This window comes from Oncorhynchus nerka, linkage group LG18 (genome assembly GCF_034236695.1).
Source record: "Oncorhynchus nerka isolate Pitt River linkage group LG18, Oner_Uvic_2.0, whole genome shotgun sequence".
Classification (NCBI taxonomy): domain Eukaryota; kingdom Metazoa; phylum Chordata; class Actinopteri; order Salmoniformes; family Salmonidae; genus Oncorhynchus; species Oncorhynchus nerka.
The window spans coordinates 25621609-25641839 of record NC_088413.1 but is presented as its reverse complement, the minus strand read 5'-3'; the positions used below and the strand labels follow the sequence as shown (position 1 = coordinate 25641839).

Below are 20231 nucleotides of genomic sequence, written 5' to 3'. Positions count from 1 at the left end.
AAGTTTATTTGATTTCATTATGAGATAGAAGAGTACACTTTTATTTTGTTCGTTTTTTTCCCAATTGATCAGATCAAATCAAACGTTGTTTGTCACATGCGCCGAATACAACAAGTGTAGACGTTACCGTGAAATGCTGACTTACCCTTAGCCAACGGTGCAGTTCAAGAAGAAGAAAATATTTACCAAGTAGACTAACACAATAAGAATAATGAGGCTATATACAGGGGGCACCAGTACCCAGTCAGTGTGCAGGGGTACAGGCTAGTTGAGGTCATTTCTACATATGTACACTCAGGGAGTGCAGTTTAAGCTGAACTTTTTCCATTATGCTAGCTCATCTCAGCCAAGTTTCAGGCAAAGAGCGTACCACTAAGTCAAAGGGGCTTGGACAGAGGGCCAGAGGGGAGAAGAGGGGAGTTCTGGGTAGACTTTTAATGCTTTCAACAGCAAAAGTACGCCCAAGCCCTCACAATTAGTTTTCAGTCTTCTTTGATTATTTGCTTCCACAGCAAAGAACAAGAAAAGACAAACAAGGAAAGAGAACAAATGCAATTTTCCCACAAGGATGCTTTAAACCCTACTTACTTCTTTAGGAGGGGGCTGTGGGTAGGGTGCAGTGGGGGGGTGGGGGGGGGGGGGGTATCAATACTGGAGATTTCTGCTGTTGTAGTGTACATCATTGGTGTTCTCTTGCCCAGTCCTTCAGATAGCGATTTAAGGATAACAAGAGTTTGTGTGGGTGGGTGGCGTTCTACTAAGCTAACATATGGAATGGTTTTAAGATTTTCATACCATGGATATTTCATCTATTTGATTGGGATTCTTATTAAGACCCCTGTAGACCCCTGTAGACCCCTGTAGACCCCTGTAGACCCCTGTAGGCCCCTGTAGACCCCTGTAGGCCCCTGTAGACCCCTGTAGACCCCTGTAGACCCCTGTAGACCCCTGTAGGCCCCTGTAGACCCCTGTAGACCCCTGTAGACCCCTGTAGGCCCCTGTAGACCCTGTAGACCCCTGTAGACCCCTGTAGGACCCCTGTAGGCCCCTGTAGACCCCTGTAGACCCCTGTAGACCCCTGTAGGCCCCTGTAGACCCCTGTAGACCCCTGTAGACCCCTGTAGGCCCCTGTAGACCCCTGTAGACCCCTGTAGACCCCTGTAGGCCCCTGTAGACCCCTGTAGACCCCTGTAGGCCCCTGTAGACCCCTGTAGACCCCTGTAGACCCCTGTAGACCCCTGTAGACCCCTGTAGGCCCCTGTAGACCCCTGTAGGCCCCTGTAGGCCCCTGTAGACCCCTGTAGGCCCCTGTAGACCCCTGTAGACCCCTGTAGACCCCTGTAGACCCCCTGTAGACCCCTGTAGACCCCTGTAGGCCCCTGTAGGCCCCTGTAGACCCCTGTAGACCCCTGTAGGCCCCTGTAGACCCCTGTAGACCCCTGTAGACCCCTGTAGGCCCCTGTAGACCCCTGTAGACCCCTGTAGGACCCCCCCTGTAGACCCCTGTAGACCCCTGTAGGCCCCTGTAGACCCCTGTAGACCCCTGTAGGCCCCCCCTGTAGACCCCTGTAGGCCCCTGTAGACCCCTGTAGACCCCTGTAGGCCCCTGTAGACCCCTGTAGACCCCTGTAGACCCCTGTAGACCCCTGTAGGCCCCTGTAGACCCCTGTAGACCCCTGTAGGCCCCCCCTGTAGGCCCCTGTAGACCCCTGTAGACCCCTGTAGACCCCTAGACCCCTGTAGGCCCCTGTAGACCCCTGTAGGCCCCTGTAGACCCCTGTAGGCCCCTGTAGACCCCTGTAGACCCCTGTAGGCCCCTGTAGACCCCTGTAGGCCCCTGTAGACCCCTGTAGACCCCTGTAGACCCCTGTAGACCCCTGTAGGACCCCCCCTGTAGACCCCTGTAGGCCCCTGTAGACCCCTGTAGACCCCTGTAGGCCCCTGACCTGTAGACCCCTGTAGGCCCCTGGACCCCTGTAGACCCCTGTAGACCCCTGTAGACCCCTGTAGCCCCTGTAGACCCCTGTAGACCCCTGTAGGCCCCTGTAGACCCCTGTAGACCCCTGTAGGCCCCTGTAGACCCCTGTAGACCCCTGTAGACCCCTGTGGCCCCTAGACCCCTGTAGGCCCCCCCTGTAGACCCCTGTAGACCCCTGTAGACCCCTGTAGGCCCCTGTAGACCCCTGTAGGCCCCTGTAGACCCCTGTAGACCCCTGTAGGCCCCTGTAGACCCCTGTAGACCCCTGTAGGCCCCTGTAGACCCCTGTAGACCCCTGTAGGTATCGTTTTTTAAAGTATTATTTGATGAAACATTGAATTTGGCCTTACTGCTATTAGCCCATAGAAACCTTTTGAATGATACGTTCATAAATGGCAAAACAGATGGTCAAAAATACATCTAATGGAAGTATGTTATGAAGTGTCAGAGATATATCACCCATATTTAACCCCTTTGTTTTTAACACATTCATTTTGTGTTCAAATTCCTGCCCTGGGCTTTTAATGTTACCGTTGTCTCTTTGGGAGATTGACCGTCGACAGCCATTTTGTTTCTGGCTGTGACGTAGCTAGCCAGGCCTCCTCTTGTAGACCTCTCAGGTATCTGCAGAGAACATGGAGAGACCGTTTATTTTCTGAATATGAGGAAGACTATTGCTCTCGAAGAGGCTAAACCTTAACAAGGGGAAAGAAAACACAGAAAGTGTGTACATGCTTTGATTATTCTTATTCCAAACATTAGCCACCAGAGAGACCAAACAGTTTAGCCTGTAGCCTTCGTCACGACTATCACTCCACTCCACCCTACCCTATCCTACACCTAGGCCGTAGCTAGTTGGCGCTAGAGGTTAATTCAGTGGTGCAGTATCTTCAACCTCCATCTACCAGAGCCAATTAGCAATTAGCCTCCTCCCACGCTACCAGCTAGTGCAGCGCAGAGTGCACCAGAGGGATGGCCCCCACTCACTGCTTTCTGTCTTGATGTGTTTTCATCAGGAAACTGAACATGTCAGAGGTGGAGGAACTGAAGGACCAGTAACGACGGCTCGGCTTTGCAGAGAGACGTGGTAAGTACAGAAAGTTATTGGAGATGATTAATGTGTTCTCACTTTATGGTGTCTTGTGGGTAACAGGGATGCTGAGGCTGTGATTGGTTGGATGTATTCAAAACCTAGAAGTAATAAATTCAAATGTGATTTTGAAGTAACTCAACAGAATAGTATAGGATCCCATTTGTTAGCTTGTCAGGCAAGTTGGCTTGAAAGTAACAAATTGACAAGACTGAAAAAATGTGGCAATTTTTTTTCTCATTAGTCCACTGTTCATACAGTCCCAAAATGTTTTGCATGTCAGCAATCAAGTTTAAGATATTGGACTTTCAAGAAGCAAAGTGTAATCAGCCACATCATCATGATACCACCCTGCATACCACTGCTGGCTTGCTTCTGAAGCTAAGCAGGGTTGGTCCTGGTCAGTCCCTGGATGGGAGAACAGATGCTGCTGGAAGTGGTGTTGTAGGGCCAGTAATAGGCACTCTTTCCTCTGGTCTAAAAACATATCCCAATGCCCCAGGGCAGTGATTGGGGACATTGCCCTGTGTACGGGTGCCGTCTTTCGGATGGGACGTTAAACGGGTGTCCTGACTCTCTGAGGTCATTAAAGATCCCATGGCACCTATCGTAAGAATAGAAGTGTTAACCCTGGTGTCCCTCAAACCATCAGTCACCTAATAATCCCCAGTTTACAATTGGCTCATTCATCCCCCTCCTCTCCCCTGTAACTATTTCCCAGGTCTTTGCTGTAAATGAGAACATGTTCTCAGTCAACTTACCAGCTAAAATAACGGATAAATAAAATAAATAAAATAAAAATGCAAAATTAGAATTGAGCTAATAATAATCAGAGGCAAGGCAATTGATATCACATTACTATTATGTAATTATGTTACTATTATGTTGTCAAGAGGCATTTCCTCACATGTTGCCAGGAATGCTCTTGCCTTAACAAGTGACATGGCTTTGAAGCAAGTTTTACTTCAAAGATATTGCGTTTGAACTCAGAGGACTCTATCCACTGCATGTCTGTCCATGAAGTCTGAGACTTCTGTAGCATTTTTCAGACCAATTTTTTTTGAGGATTCTTCAGCCCCAACGACATCAATCGGCATTTATTTTTTTTTTTTCTCTTCAACTGGCAACATCCAAGATAGGTGTGTGTGTGGGAAGGCTTGAAGGATTTCAAAGCCATCATATCTGTCTCCACCACCCCCAAAAATCCTGAGTTTAAAAAAATTATGAAAAAAGTCCACTTTCGAAGCACAAACTCTACAGGCTTCTTTCTCGAGCCAGCCAGAGCCAGGGAAAAGCCAACAGACCAGGTTGTCAATAGCAGGGAACTGAAAGAGAATGTGCTCTGACATGGCAACTCATGATGAGAAATCAATAGTCTCCCTCTCTATGTCCTCTGAAAAGAGAGAGTTAAAAGACGGGGAGAAAATGGAGAGAAAAGAAGGAGTGAAAGGGAAGGGATTGAGGGATTGAACCCCTGTCATGTGTGAAGCCGAGATACCAGGGGGTCTTCAAAGGTATTGACTGTAGGTCCCCCTAGACCTGGACACAAGCATATATAGGGGAGTAATTCTATATGTACTCTGGGCAGAAGTATATACTAGTCATCTGAATTAGTAGATTATTGAATGAAGAAATGTTCAAACAAAAGAGTAAACGAATTAACAAAAATATTTTGTCACCAAATAGGGTAGACTATTTTTTAATTTGAACTTTTTTTAACTAGGCAAGCTAGTTAAGAACAAATTCTTATTTACAATGACGGCCTATCCCAGCCAAACCCTAGCCCGTACAACGCTGGGCCAATTGTGCGCCGCGCTACATGATTCCTAATCACGGCCGGCTGTGATACAGCCTGGAATTGAAACAGGGTCTGTAGTGACACCTCTAGCACTGAAATGCAGTGTCTTAGATCGCTGCGCCACTCGAGACCCCTTCAAAATCTGTCCTGAAATAACATGTCATTACTAATCATTCCTTAATGGCACTCAAGCCTTACATACTGTAGTGTTATGAATACATCTCAAATAGGTCATCATGGGATTTATTGAAGTGCCTTTTTGAATGATGGGGGTGGTATGTTTGAAATGACTTTGACCTATTCTAACAGTATGTTTTAGATGGAACATTTACAGACACATTGCCTCATTAAAATTGATGCAGGCCACATTACAAATAAAATAGCACCCATCCCAGCTTATATCCTCTCAAGATCTAGTTCATTTGCAATACAAAAGCAGTCATCTTTCAAAATCAACTTTAATATAACTATCATGCTTTACTTGATCTGTCAGGAACATGAAACATTACCAACACAGAGTTTGGAAATGGAGGGAGATTCTATTAACATGTAGTATGAATAGTTTGACTAGCTCAAGTGTTCTGTTCAAACATAAATACATTGCTGTTATTGAGAGAAAAGCACCAACATTTCTGATCTTTTAAGAATTCAATATACACTGATCTTAATGTCCCTGTAGGGGGAATGAAATTATGTGTATGCAACAACGTTTGCACAACCTTAAATTCAAATGGAACCCTTTCAGAAAACAGTAATGACGCATATTTTTTTTAAGATGGGAAAGGGACAGACGACAAATAACATTTGAAGAATGTATATTTTCCACTAAAGCGCAAAAGGCTTCTTTTTAATTGAGTTTTTAATTTCCCTGGCCAAGGCTCAGCTCTAGTCTTACTGCAGCCGTTCATTCTAATCCATTGCATTGTATCCCTGGCTGAGCCGTCGAACGTTCCAGCCATAGTCTCTGAGAGATTCCAGTGTGAATCAGGCTATCGGCTCCTTCCTCGCCTCTCTCTGTTAATAATGTGAACGAGTGCATTAGGGATTCTAACGGCCCCCGAGTGCTATACTATCGGAATGGGTAAATGTGGAGATCCACTCGCCTGCCTTTGGGGCCCGAATAGCTAAAAAGGGCATGTTTATCCTCCCTCTCTCTTTTCCCTCTCCTCCTTTCTCCTCTCTTTTGTGTGAGGCTCGCTCTCTCCATCCCTTGCTTCCTATTGATTTTTCCCAGCCACCTCTAATAAGACAACCGATGTCGCCTTAAAAGAAACGTTGTAGAATGTTAATGTATCAACACCAGCGGCCCAACGTCTGTTCTACTTCTACGGACGTGGTTGTATGTGCGTTGGGGGGGGGGGGGGGGTTTATTTGTTTGTGGTACGTCTGCCACAATAACCACACCCACAACTCATTCATCCAGAAAAAAGAGAACATTCATCTCAGGTGAGGTTTAAGAAGAGCGGAAGGTGAAAGAGAGAGGAAAGAAGAGGAGGATGGAATACAACAGAGGAGAGGATGCCAGCTGGTGCAGAGTGGATTCATCTGTCCTGTTGCTCCTCTCCTCCTCTCCTCCTCTCCTCCTCTCCTCCTCCTCTCCTCCTCTCCTCCTCTCCTCCTCCTCTCCTCTTTAGAGCTATGGCCAATTCATCTTCATTTCCCCCTCTCTGCCACCCCAACACCAGCTAGACAGAGCGCCACAACTAGGCTTTGTGAAATCTCACCTTCCCTACTGTCTTTCTCTAGCAATGATTAAGCTACCTACCTTCCTGCGATACAACGTAGATGTTGGTTGGAATGAGTCACTCGACAATGCTTTTATTGCGTTTCTTTTCTTTATTTCGCCGCATGATTTAACCTTATATCGACATGTGTCTTAAGACTTCAATCACATTGGCTGCATTCACTTATTATTCACACAGTCCAATTCACTTATTGGTCTTTTGACCAATCAGATCCACTCTGAAAAAGATCTGATGTGAAAAGATCTGATGTGATTGGTCAAAAGACCAATTAGAGGAAAAAAGTACATTGTACATTATTGTATGTGGGTGGTGTTGCCTGCATTTATATTGACTGTATACTATGTGGCAGGCCAAGGCTGCACCTTTACTGTGCTTTGGATCAGAACATTCCTTCCTCATGTACAGGGGAATTTCCATGGTTACGGAATTACACGGAGAGTTCGATTTTTCACTTTAAAATGTATACAAAACCCCCCCATTGATTTCAATGTTTCACCCACCATACAATTCTATGCACAAGGACAGATAGTTTGGTAACATATTTAAACTGAGTGAGATTTGACCGTCATTCTGTTACCAAACATTGCATCTGCACAGTTCTTCCAGTGAATGTGTTCTTGTGAAAATGTCTGTGTAAATTATTCAACTTAGTCCTTGTGCAGAGTTGTATTGCTTGTTAAACTTAGAAACTTAGAACTCTTGAGTGATTCTGTTATCGTGGAATTTCCCATAGGCCTTCTCCCCGATCATATGAATGAACATTGATTTTAGATATTGCCAAGACCTTGGTGACCAAATAACTAGATCTAACCTTCACAGTCTAGAGAAGATGGAGGATGGAGAGAGTGGGGGGGGGTAAAAGAGAAAGAGATAGGAGAGAAAGAGGGTGAATGGAAGGAAATTGAGAAAGGAAGGAAGGAGAGAGAGAGAGAGAGAGAGACTACCTAATTGCTCATCATTACAACACGGTATATAAACATAATATGACATCTGAAATGTCTTAATTCTTTTGTAACCTCTGTGAGTATAATGTTTACTGTTCATTTTTATTGTTTATTTCACTTTTGTTTATTATCTACTTCACTTGCTTTGGCAATGTAAACACATGTTTCCCATGCCAATATAGCCCTTAAATTGAATTGAAATGTAATTGAATTGAGAGAGAGAGTTGTTTGTTTTTATACCCCTTCATCACCCCCCCCTCCCTTCATCATCACCCCCTCCCTTCATCATCCCCCTCCCTTCATCATCACCCCCTTCATCATCACCCCCTTCACACACACACACACACACACACACACACACACACACACACACACACTTTTACACTCATCGTTAGCTGCTGCTACTCTGCTACTGTTCTTTATTTTACTCTTATTATTATATATCCTGATGCCTAGTCACTTTATCCTGCCTTCATATACATATCTACCTCAAGTACCTGGTACCTCTGCAAATTGATCTGGTACTGGTCTGGGAGTACCATGTATCTAGCTCCACAGTGATCTGGTACTGGTACTCCCGGTATATAGCTCCACAGTGATCTGGTACTCCCTGTATATAGCTCCACAGTGATCTGGTACTGGTACTCCCGGTATATAGCTCCACAGTGATCTGGTACTGGTACTCCCGGTATATAGCTCCACAGTGATCTGGTACTCCCTGTATATAGCTCCACAGTGATCTGGTACTCCCTGTATATAGCTCCACAGTGATCTGGTACTGGTACTCCCGGTATATAGCTCCACAGTGATCTGGTACTGGTACTCCCTGTATCTAGCTCCACAGTGATCTGGTACTGGTACTCCCTGTATCTAGCTCCACAGTGATCTGGTACTGGTACTCCCTGTATCTAGCTCCACAGTGATCTGGTACTGGTACTCCCTGTATATAGCTCCACATTGATCTGGTACTGGTACTCCCTGTATCTAGCTCCACATTGATCTGGTACTGGTACTCCCTGTATCTAGCTCCACATTGATCTGGTACTGGTACTCCCTGTATCTAGCTCCACAGTGATCTGGTACTGGTACTCCCTGTATATAGCTCCACATTGATCTGGTACTGGTACTCCCTGTATATAGCTCCACAGTGATCTGGTACTGGTACTCCCTGTATATAGGTCCACATTGATCTGGTACTGGTACTCCCTGTATATAGCTCCACAGTGATCTGGTACTCCCTGTATATAGCTCCACATTGATCTGGTACTGGTACTCCCTGTATCTAGCTCCACATTGATCTGGTACTGGTACTCCCTGTATATAGCTCCACGTTTATCTGGTACTGGTTCTCCTGTATATAGCTCCACAGTGATCTGGTACTGGTACTCCCTGGATATAGCTCCACATTGATCTGGTACTGGTACTCCCTGTATATAGCTCCACATTGATCTGGTACTGGTACTCCTGTATCTAGCTCCACATTGATCTGGTACTGGTACTCCCTGTATCTAGCTCCACATTGATCTGGTACTGGTACTCCCTGTATCTAGCTCCACAGTGATCTGGTACTGGTACTCCCTGTATATAGCTCCACATTGATCTGGTACTGGTACTCCCTGTATATAGCTCCACAGTGATCTGGTACTGGTACTCCCTGTATATAGCTCCACATTGATCTGGTACTGGTACTCCCTGTATATAGCTCCACAGTGATCTGGTACTGGTACTCCCTGTATATAGCTCCACAGTGATCTGGTACTGGTACTCCCTGTATATAGCTCCACATTGATCTGGTACTGGTACTCCCTGTATCTAGCTCCACATTGATCTGGTACTGGTACTCCCTGTATATAGCTCCACATTTATCTGGTACTGGTTCTCCCTGTATATAGCTCCACAGTGATCTGGTACTGGTACTCCCTGGATATAGCTCCACATTGATCTGGTACTGGTACTCCCTGGATATAGCTCCACATTGATCTGGTACTGGTACTCCCTGTATATAGCTCCATAGTGATCTGGTACTGGTACTCCCTGTATCAAGCTCCACAGTGATCTGGTACTGGTACTCCCTGTATTTAGCTCCACAGTAATCTGGTACTGGTACTCCCTGTATATAGCTCCACATTGATCTGGTACTGGTACTCCCTGTATCTAGCTCCACATTTATCTGGTACTGGTACTCCCTGTATATAGCTCCACATTTATCTGGTACTGGTTCTCCCTGTATATAGCTCCACAGTGATCTGGTACTGGTACTCCCTGGATATAGCTCCACATTGATCTGGTACTGGTACTCCCTGTATATAGCTCCACAGTGATCTGGTACTGGTACTCCCTGTATCAAGCTCCACAGTGATCTGGTACTGGTACTCCCTGTATTTAGCTCCACAGTGATCTGGTACTGGTACTCCCTGTATATAGCTCCACAGTGATCTGGTACTGGTACTCCCTGTATCAAGCTCCACAGTGATCTGGTACTCCCTGTATCTTGCTCCACATTGATCTGGTACTGGTACTCCCTGTATATAGCTCCACAGTGATCTGGTACTGGTACTCCCTGTATATAGCTCCACATTGATCTGGTACTGGTACTCCCTGTATATAGCTCCACAGTGATCTGGTACTCCCTGTATATAGCTCCACATTGATCTGGTACTGGTAATCCCTGTATCTAGCTCCACATTGATCTGGTACTGGTACTCCCTGTATATAGCTCCACATTTATCTGGTACTGGTTCTCCCTGTATATAGCTCCACAGTGATCTGGTACTGGTACTCCCTGGATATAGCTCCACATTGATCTGGTACTGGTACTCCCTGTATATAGCTCCACATTGATCTGGTACTGGTACTCCCTGTATCTAGCTCCACATTGATCTGGTACTGGTACTCCCTGTATCTAGCTCCACATTGATCTGGTACTGGTACTCCCTGTATCTAGCTCCACAGTGATCTGGTACTGGTACTCCCTGTATATAGCTCCACATTGATCTGGTACTGGTACTCCCTGTATATAGCTCCACAGTGATCTGGTACTGGTACTCCCTGTATATAGCTCCACATTGATCTGGTACTGGTACTCCCTGTATATAGCTCCACAGTGATCTGGTACTGGTACTCCCTGTATATAGCTCCACAGTGATCTGGTACTGGTACTCCCTGTATATAGCTCCACATTGATATGGTACTGGTACTCCCTGTATCTAGCTCCACATTGATCTGGTACTGGTACTCCCTGTATATAGCTCCACATTTATCTGGTACTGGTTCTCCCTGTATATAGCTCCACAGTGATCTGGTACTGGTACTCCCTGGATATAGCTCCACATTGATCTGGTACTGGTACTCCCTGTATATAGCTCCATAGTGATCTGGTACTGGTACTCCCTGTATCAAGCTCCACAGTGATCTGGTACTGGTACTCCCTGTATTTAGCTCCACAGTAATCTGGTACTGGTACTCCCTGTATATAGCTCCACAGTGATCTGGTACTGGTACTCCCTGTATCTAGCTCCACAGTGATCTGGTACTGGTACTCCCTGTATCTAGCTCCACAGTGATCTGGTACTGGTACTCCCTGTATCTAGCTCCACAGTGATCTGGTACTGGTACTCCCTGTATATAGCTCCACATTGATTTGGTACTGGTACTCCCTGTATCTAGCTCCACATTGATCTGGTACTGGTACTCCCTGTATCTAGCTCCACATTGATCTGGTACTGGTACTCCCTGTATATAGCTCCACATTGATCTGATACTGGTACTCCCTGTATATAGCTCCACAGTGATCTGGTACTCCCTGTATCTAGCTCCACAGTGATCTGGTACTGGTACTCCCTGTATATAGCTCCACATTGATTTGGTACTGGTACTCCCTGTATCTAGCTCCACATTGATCTGGTACTGGTACTCCCTGTATCTAGCTCCACAGTGATCTGGTACTGGTACTCCCTGTATATAGCTCCACATTGATCTGGTACTGGTACTCCCTGTATATAGCTCCACAGTGATCTGGTACTCCCTGTATATAGCTCCACATTGATCTGGTACTGGTACTCCCTGTATCTAGCTCCACATTGATCTGGTACTGGTACTCCCTGTATATAGCTCCACATTTATCTGGTACTGGTTCTCCCTGTATATAGCTCCACAGTGATCTGGTACTGGTACTCCCTGTATCAAGCTCCACAGTGATCTGGTACTGGTACTCCCTGTATTTAGCTCCACAGTAATCTGGTACTGGCACTCCCTGTATATAGCTCCACAGTGATCTGGTACTGGTACTCCCTGTATCAAGCTCCACAGTGATCTGGTACTGGTACTCCCTGTATCTTGCTCCACACTGATCTGGTACTGGTACTCCCTGTATCTAGCTCCACAGTGATCTGGTACTGGTACTCCCTGTATATAGCTCCACAGTGATCTGGTACTGGTACTCCCGGTATATAGCTCCACAGTGATCTGGTACTGGTACTCCCTGTATCTAGCTCCACAGTGATCTGGTACTGGTACTCCCTGTATCTAGCTCCACAGTGATCTGGTACTCCCTGTATCTAGCTCCACAGTGATCTGGTACTGGTACTCCCTGTATATAGCTCCACATTGATCTGGTACTGGTACTCCCTGTATCTAGCTCCACATTGATCTGGTACTGGTACTCCCTGTATCTAGCTCCACATTGATCTGGTACTGGTACTCCCTGTATCTAGCTCCACAGTGATCTGTTACTGGTACTCCCTGTATATAGCTCCACATTGATCTGGTACTGGTACTCCCTGTATATAGCTCCACAGTGATCTGGTACTCCCTGTATATAGCTCCACATTGATCTGGTACTGGTACTCCCTGTATATAGCTCCACATTTATCTGGTACTGGTTCTCCCTGTATATAGCTCCACAGTGATCTGGTACTGGTACTCCCTGGATATAGCTCCACATTGATCTGGTACTGGTACTCCCTGTATATAGCTCCACAGTGATCTGGTACTGGTACTCCCTGTATCAAGCTCCACAGTGATCTGGTACTGGTACTCCCTGTATTTAGCTCCACAGTGATCTGGTACTGGTACTCCCTGTATATAGCTCCACAGTGATCTGGTACTGGTACTCCCTGTATCAAGCTCCACAGTGATCTGGTACTCCCTGTATCTTGCTCCACATTGATCTGGTACTGGTACTCCCTGTATATAGCTCCACAGTGATCTGGTACTGGTACTCCCTGTATATAGCTCCACATTGATCTGGTACTGGTACTCCCTGTATATAGCTCCACAGTGATCTGGTACTCCCTGTATATAGCTCCACATTGATCTGGTACTGGTAATCCCTGTATCTAGCTCCACATTGATCTGGTACTGGTACTCCCTGTATATAGCTCCACATTTATCTGGTACTGGTTCTCCCTGTATATAGCTCCACAGTGATCTGGTACTGGTACTCCCTGGATATAGCTCCACATTGATCTGGTACTGGTACTCCCTGTATATAGCTCCACATTGATCTGGTACTGGTACTCCCTGTATCTAGCTCCACATTGATCTGGTACTGGTACTCCCTGTATCTAGCTCCACATTGATCTGGTACTGGTACTCCCTGTATCTAGCTCCACAGTGATCTGGTACTGGTACTCCCTGTATATAGCTCCACATTGATCTGGTACTGGTACTCCCTGTATATAGCTCCACAGTGATCTGGTACTGGTACTCCCTGTATATAGCTCCACATTGATCTGGTACTGGTACTCCCTGTATATAGCTCCACAGTGATCTGGTACTGGTACTCCCTGTATATAGCTCCACAGTGATCTGGTACTGGTACTCCCTGTATATAGCTCCACATTGATATGGTACTGGTACTCCCTGTATCTAGCTCCACATTGATCTGGTACTGGTACTCCCTGTATATAGCTCCACATTTATCTGGTACTGGTTCTCCCTGTATATAGCTCCACAGTGATCTGGTACTGGTACTCCCTGGATATAGCTCCACATTGATCTGGTACTGGTACTCCCTGTATATAGCTCCATAGTGATCTGGTACTGGTACTCCCCTGTATCAAGCTCCACAGTGATCTGGTACTGGTACTCCCTGTATTTAGCTCCACAGTAATCTGGTACTGGTACTCCCTGTATATAGCTCCACAGTGATCTGGTACTGGTACTCCCTGTATCTAGCTCCACAGTGATCTGGTACTGGTACTCCCTGTATCTAGCTCCACAGTGATCTGGTACTGGTACTCCCTGTATCTAGCTCCACAGTGATCTGGTACTGGTACTCCCTGTATATAGCTCCACATTGATTTGGTACTGGTACTCCCTGTATCTAGCTCCACATTGATCTGGTACTGGTACTCCCTGTATCTAGCTCCACATTGATCTGGTACTGGTACTCCCTGTATATAGCTCCACATTGATCTGATACTGGTACTCCCTGTATATAGCTCCACAGTGATCTGGTACTCCCTGTATCTAGCTCCACAGTGATCTGGTACTGGTACTCCTGTATATAGCTCCACATTGATTTGGTACTGGTACTCCCTGTATCTAGCTCCACATTGATCTGGTACTGGTACTCCCTGTATCTAGCTCCACAGTGATCTGGTACTGGTACTCCCTGTATATAGCTCCACATTGATCTGGTACTGGTACTCCCTGTATATAGCTCCACAGTGATCTGGTACTCCCTGTATATAGCTCCACATTGATCTGGTACTGGTACTCCCTGTATCTAGCTCCACATTGATCTGGTACTGGTACTCCTGTATATAGCTCCACATTTATCTGGTACTGGTTCTCCCTGTATATAGCTCCACAGTGATCTGGTACTGGTACTCCCTGTATCAAGCTCCACAGTGATCTGGTACTGGTACTCCCTGTATTTAGCTCCACAGTAATCTGGTACTGGCACTCCTGTATATAGCTCCACAGTGATCTGGTACTGGTACTCCTGTATCAAGCTCCACAGTGATCTGGTACTGGTACTCCTGTATCTTGCTCCACACTGATCTGGTACTGGTACTCCCTGTATCTAGCTCCACAGTGATCTGGTACTGGTACTCCCTGTATATAGCTCCACAGTGATCTGGTACTGGTACTCCCGGTATATAGCTCCACAGTGATCTGGTACTGGTACTCCCTGTATCTAGCTCCACAGTGATCTGGTACTGGTACTCCCTGTATCTAGCTCCACAGTGATCTGGTACTCCCTGTATCTAGCTCCACAGTGATCTGGTACTGGTACTCCCTGTATATAGCTCCACATTGATCTGGTACTGGTACTCCCTGTATCTAGCTCCACATTGATCTGGTACTGGTACTCCCTGTATCTAGCTCCACATTGATCTGGTACTGGTACTCCCTGTATCTAGCTCCACAGTGATCTGTTACTGGTACTCCCTGTATATAGCTCCACATTGATCTGGTACTGGTACTCCCTGTATATAGCTCCACAGTGATCTGGTACTCCCTGTATATAGCTCCACATTGATCTGGTACTGGTACTCCCTGTATCTAGCTCCACATTGATCTGGTACTGGTACTCCCTGTATATAGCTCCACATTTATCTGGTACTGGTTCTCCCTGTATATAGCTCCACAGTGATCTGGTACTGGTACTCCCTGGATATAGCTCCACATTGATCTGGTACTGGTACTCCCTGTATATAGCTCCACAGCGATCTGGTACTGGTACTCCCTGTATCAAGCTCCACAGTGATCTGGTACTGGTACTCCCTGTATTTAGCTCCACAGTAATCTGGTACTGGTACTCCCTGTATATAGCTCCACAGTGATCTGGTACTGGTACTCCCTGTATCAAGCTCCACAGTGATCTGGTACTGGTACTCCCTGTATCTTGCTCCACACTGATCTGGTACTGGTACTCCCTGTATCTTGCTCCACAGTGATCTGGTACTGGTACTCCCTGTATATAGCTCCACAGTGATCTGGTACTGGTACTCCCTGTATCAAGCTCCACAGTGATCTGGTACTGGTACTCCCTGTATCTTGCTCCACACTGATCTGGTACTGGTACTCCCTGTATATAGCTCCACATTGATCTGGTACTGGTACTTCCTGTATATAGCTCCACAGTGATCTAATACTGGTACTCCCATTCGTGAATATTTTATTTTGTTCTTGTTAGCATTTCACTGTAAAGTTTACACCAGATGTATTTGGCGCATGTGACTACACAATCTCTCTCACACACACACACACACACACACACACACACACACACACACACACACACACACACACACACACACACACACACGCGCGCACACGCAGATAAATACACTCACAAACTCTTAAATGAACACATTCGATTCCCAATCCAACTCACATGAAGACACACTCAGACACAGACACACACACACCTTGGCCAATCAATGAGGTGTTTGTCGAACGATGCTGGAAGTAGCTCAGTTAATAATAATGAGCTGTGGAGCACAGTCCATCTTTATCCTTCTCTCTATCCCTCTGTCCTGTACCAACCTGTAGTACCTGCTGGAGGAGTTGTCATGCTACACCCTCCTCAGAACCGTTCCCCAGCACTGCACCATCCTCAGAACCGTTCCCCAACACTGCACCATCCTCAGAACCGTTCCCCAACATTGCACCATCCTCAGAACCGTTCCCCAGCACTGCACCATCCTCAGAACCGTTCCCCAACACTGCACCATCCTCAGAACCGTTCCCCAACACTGCACCATCCTCAGAACCGTTCCCCACCACTGCACCATCCTCAGAACCGTTCCCCAACACTGCACCATCCTCAGAACCGTTCCCCAACACTGCACCATCCTCAGAACCGTTCCCCAACACTGCACCATCCTCAGAACCGTTCCCCAACACAGCACCATCTTCTCTCATAAAAAAACCCACGGGGATATCCAACACAGCACCATCTTCTCTCATAAAAAAACCCACGGGGATATCCAACACAGCACCATCTTCTCTCATAAAAAAACCCACGGGGATATCCAACACAGCTATTCCCCTGGTCTTTAAAAGGGAAATTAAACATAAATATAGGTTGTATTTACAATGGTGTTTGTTCTTCACTGGTTGGCCTTTTCTTGTGGCAACAGGTCACAAATCTTGCTGCTGTGATGTTTCACCCAGCTGTGGTGTTTCACCCAGTAGGTATGGGAGTTATCAAAATTTGATTTGTTTTCAAATTCTTTGTGGGTCTGTGTAATCTGAGGGAAATATGTGTCTCTAATATGGTTGTACATTTGGCAGGAGGATAGGAAGTACAGCTCTCTTTCTCTCTCTCTTTCCCTTCCTCCTCTCTCTCTCTTTCCCTTCCTCCTCTCTCTCTCTTTCCCTTCCTCCCCTCTCTCTCCCTCTCCCTCTCTCTCTCCCTCTCTCCCTCTCTCTCTCTGTCTCTCTCTCCCTCTCCCTCTCTCTCTCCCTCTCCCTCTCCCTCTCTCTCTCCCTCTCCCTCTCCCTCTCTCTCTCTCCCTCTCTCTCTTCCCCTCCCTCTCTCTTTCTCTCTCTTTCTCTCTCCCTACCTCCCTCTCTCTCTCTCTCCCTCCCTCTCTCCCTCTCTCTCTCCCTCTCCCTCTCTCACTCCCTCTCTCTCTCTCACCCCCCTCTCTCTCTCTCCCTCTCTCTCTCTCTCTCTCTCTCTCTCTCTCTCCATGTGCTCTGCCGTATGCATCAGCTAGCCTCACCTGCTGCATGGCAGATCTCCCATAAGGAGCCCAGCAGTCATAGTCTTTTTAATTGCCTTGCCTTTCTTAGAGAGAGAGAGAAGAACAGAGAGGGAGCGAGAGAAAAAGGGGAGGGAGAGTGAGAGAGGAACACACAGGGAAAGAAAGAGTCCCCTGCTGCATTGTCTGGATCTAGCTGTGGCAGTGCGTTAGAGAGAGAGAGGAGAGAGAGAGAGAACGTCAGCGTCCCATCCTGCCTGCCTCCACCAGTCTAGTCTAGGTGCTCCATCTGACAGCACAAGATTGATGGATTGAGCTGTTTATCGCACCTAACATCAATTCTGTCCTGCCTTCTCTTTCATTCCCTGCTTCAGTCCCTCATCCCCTCCCTCTCTCCCACCCTTCCCTTCCCACTCTTGGACCCCCACTTCCCTCTCTCCTCCGTTTTTAAAGGCATATTTTATGCTGCCAGAGAGAGTGGCGCGACAGTGAGAGAGTGAGAGACGATCTTATATGCCTCAAAGCATTTCGCAAGGATTCGTGAGGAAGCGCTAGCCGGGACTGAGCTGGACTGGACCGTGGCATTCCTTGGAGGAGGAGGAGGGAGAGCCGTGGATATGGAGGACGGTGGGACACGGCATCTCAGCCATGAGTGCAGGGTGGATATGATGGAAGAGGAGGGGGAGCCGCTGACCGGAGGAGATGGACTGACCGGAGCTGGTGAGCTCTACATTTACTGTATATCATATGCAGATCCAGGCTTCGGTGGCCAAAGTGCTGTCACCCCCCCATCACCAGATGATTAAACTAATTGCGTTCTATACTGAAGATCCTGATTAGTTGATTATTGGAGTCAGGTGTGTTAGCTGGGGCTGGGGCAACAGTGTGACACCAATCAGGCCCCTGAGGACTGGAGTTGGCCTTCCCTGCTGTAGATACAGCTTTCTTCTCTCTTTAGTTCACTCACTCGTCCTTAGAATGCTGCTCCTTCATCCTCTCCTCGTTCTCGCTGTCTATCTCGTTCTCTTTCTTTCCCCCTCTCCTATTTGCTTTCTCATTCATTCTCTCTCTGTTTTCCCTTTACCTGTGTCCTCAATTATCCTCCTCCATCCTCCACTAACCTCCACTCCTCATGCTCCACTTCTCTGCATCCTACCCCTCTGGACACACAGGTCATTTCTAGTTTTGGTTTACATTTGGTTGAATTGTCAACTAACGTGAAATAAATAGAAAATGTCACCATGTCATTGAATTTAGGTTCCAGGTTGTGTGGAAAAATAGAAAATGTCCTGACGTTGATGACGTGTTTCAAGTCCAATAAGTTTTCCACGTGGATTCAACGTCATCACGTTGAATGTTTTTGTTGAAGTGATGTTGTTTCCCGGGCCCAACCCTACGTAGAATGTATGCAGGCCTCACTGTAAGTCACTTTGGATAAAAGTCTGCTAAATAGCATTTATTATTATTATTATTATTATTGTATATTATATAGTGATTCAATCATTTTTTGCCCAGTGGTTATATTTGTTAGTCTGAAGCTTATTGACATACATGATTGAGTGTGTGTGTGTGCGCGTACGTGTCTATGCCTACGCTCTTGTTCCCTGGGGTAGAAAAATATCAAAAATGCACAATGTACCTTCAAAGGTAAATATAATGATCTCACATGGTACTGTTCGGTACCTTTTAGGGTACCGCCCGGCATGCTCTATTGCAGGGGGATTTTCAGAATTGTTTGTTTCAATATGTGTGTTTTTTTCATGCAATTATTATTTTTATGCTACACAAATATTTATTTATTTCACCTTTATTTAACCAGGTTAGCTAGTTGAGAACAAGTTCTCATTTACAACTGCGACCTGGCCAAGATAAAGCAAAGCAGTGCGACACAAACAACAACACAGAGTTACACATGGAATAAACAAACATACAGTCAATAACACAATAGAAAAAAAGAAAGTCTATATACAGTGAAAAATAATATAAGGATAAATAACATACATTTTTCTAAACTAATCCAATTTGTTAGTAGTTGGACTCCTTGCACCCGTTACTGAGATTTTTCCCGTTTAGATTGTTAATCAATTTGTCTACCTTGGCAGTCGTTCTAAATGCAGGTTGCAGTTGATTAAAAGTTCACCTTTTTTTTATATCCTAACTCTGGCTGGATTTCAATAGGAATTAAAAAGCACTTTGCAAGCCAGCATAATGTGACTTGACTGATGTGGCCTGCAATCCAGCAGTTTCAGATCACTGTGTTGGGGTAAAAATGGACTTTCAAAGTATGGCCTTATATGATATATGTATTGTCATTAAGAGTTTAATTTCCATTCTAAAATTTTCACTTAGGCACTCAGTTGGTGAAAACTACAAAACTGAAAGCCATGAATACAACAACCATGCCTCTGTCACTAGCAAACACAGTCTTGGTTGGTACTGATAACTCAAACATTTATCTGAAAGGCACCCTGGGAAATATGCAAATATCATTTTTAAAACAACACCCCAGAACCTTTTTAGGGGTACATTTTTGCCACTTAAAAGGAACCATCTTTTCCCTTAAGGTACACTATTGGCTCTTTTAAGGTACAAACTGCAAGGGTACAATTATGTACCTAGAACTAAAGGTACAAAGAATATACCTTACAGGGCACCACAACAGTGACAAGCGTTTGTACCCCTTTAAGAACAAATGTTATTTCTGTGTGCTTGCGTGCACTTTTTAAGGATCCTAAAAACCACCATGTGGGCCAAACTGTTGTCGCTAATAAGCTTTGGCAGAGGCAAAATATATCTCCTGTGGTCATCACTCCAGGTGCATGATAATGAGATGAGCGTTGATTTCAGTGGTGGCACTGAGCCTCCATTCTGTCTCCTCCTGGGGCTGATGCCATGGCTCTTCAGGAGGACAAATATTGCAGTTTCACCATAGGGCTCAGTATTGTTAGCATCGTAGCACGCTAAACTCAGATGTCTTCCCTGAAGGGTAACAGCAAGTGATTGAAGCCTTTATG

The 20231-nt window shown here is 45.9% G+C and overlaps 1 protein-coding gene across 6 annotated transcripts in view; it reads left to right on the top strand.

The window, feature by feature from the left end:
* LOC115145578 (type II inositol 3,4-bisphosphate 4-phosphatase-like) overlaps nucleotides 1-20231 on the top strand; it is a 406180-nt gene that overhangs the window by 123025 nt on the left and 262924 nt on the right. For all 6 annotated transcript variants that reach the window (XM_065003896.1, XM_065003895.1, XM_065003893.1 and 3 more), the window contains 2 exons: nucleotides 2995-3065; nucleotides 17592-17937. In XM_065003896.1, coding sequence (XP_064859968.1) covers nucleotides 17835-17937 — 103 coding nt within the window. In that variant the 5' untranslated portion in view covers nucleotides 2995-3065; nucleotides 17592-17834. The remainder of the gene's footprint in view (nucleotides 1-2994; nucleotides 3066-17591; nucleotides 17938-20231) is intronic.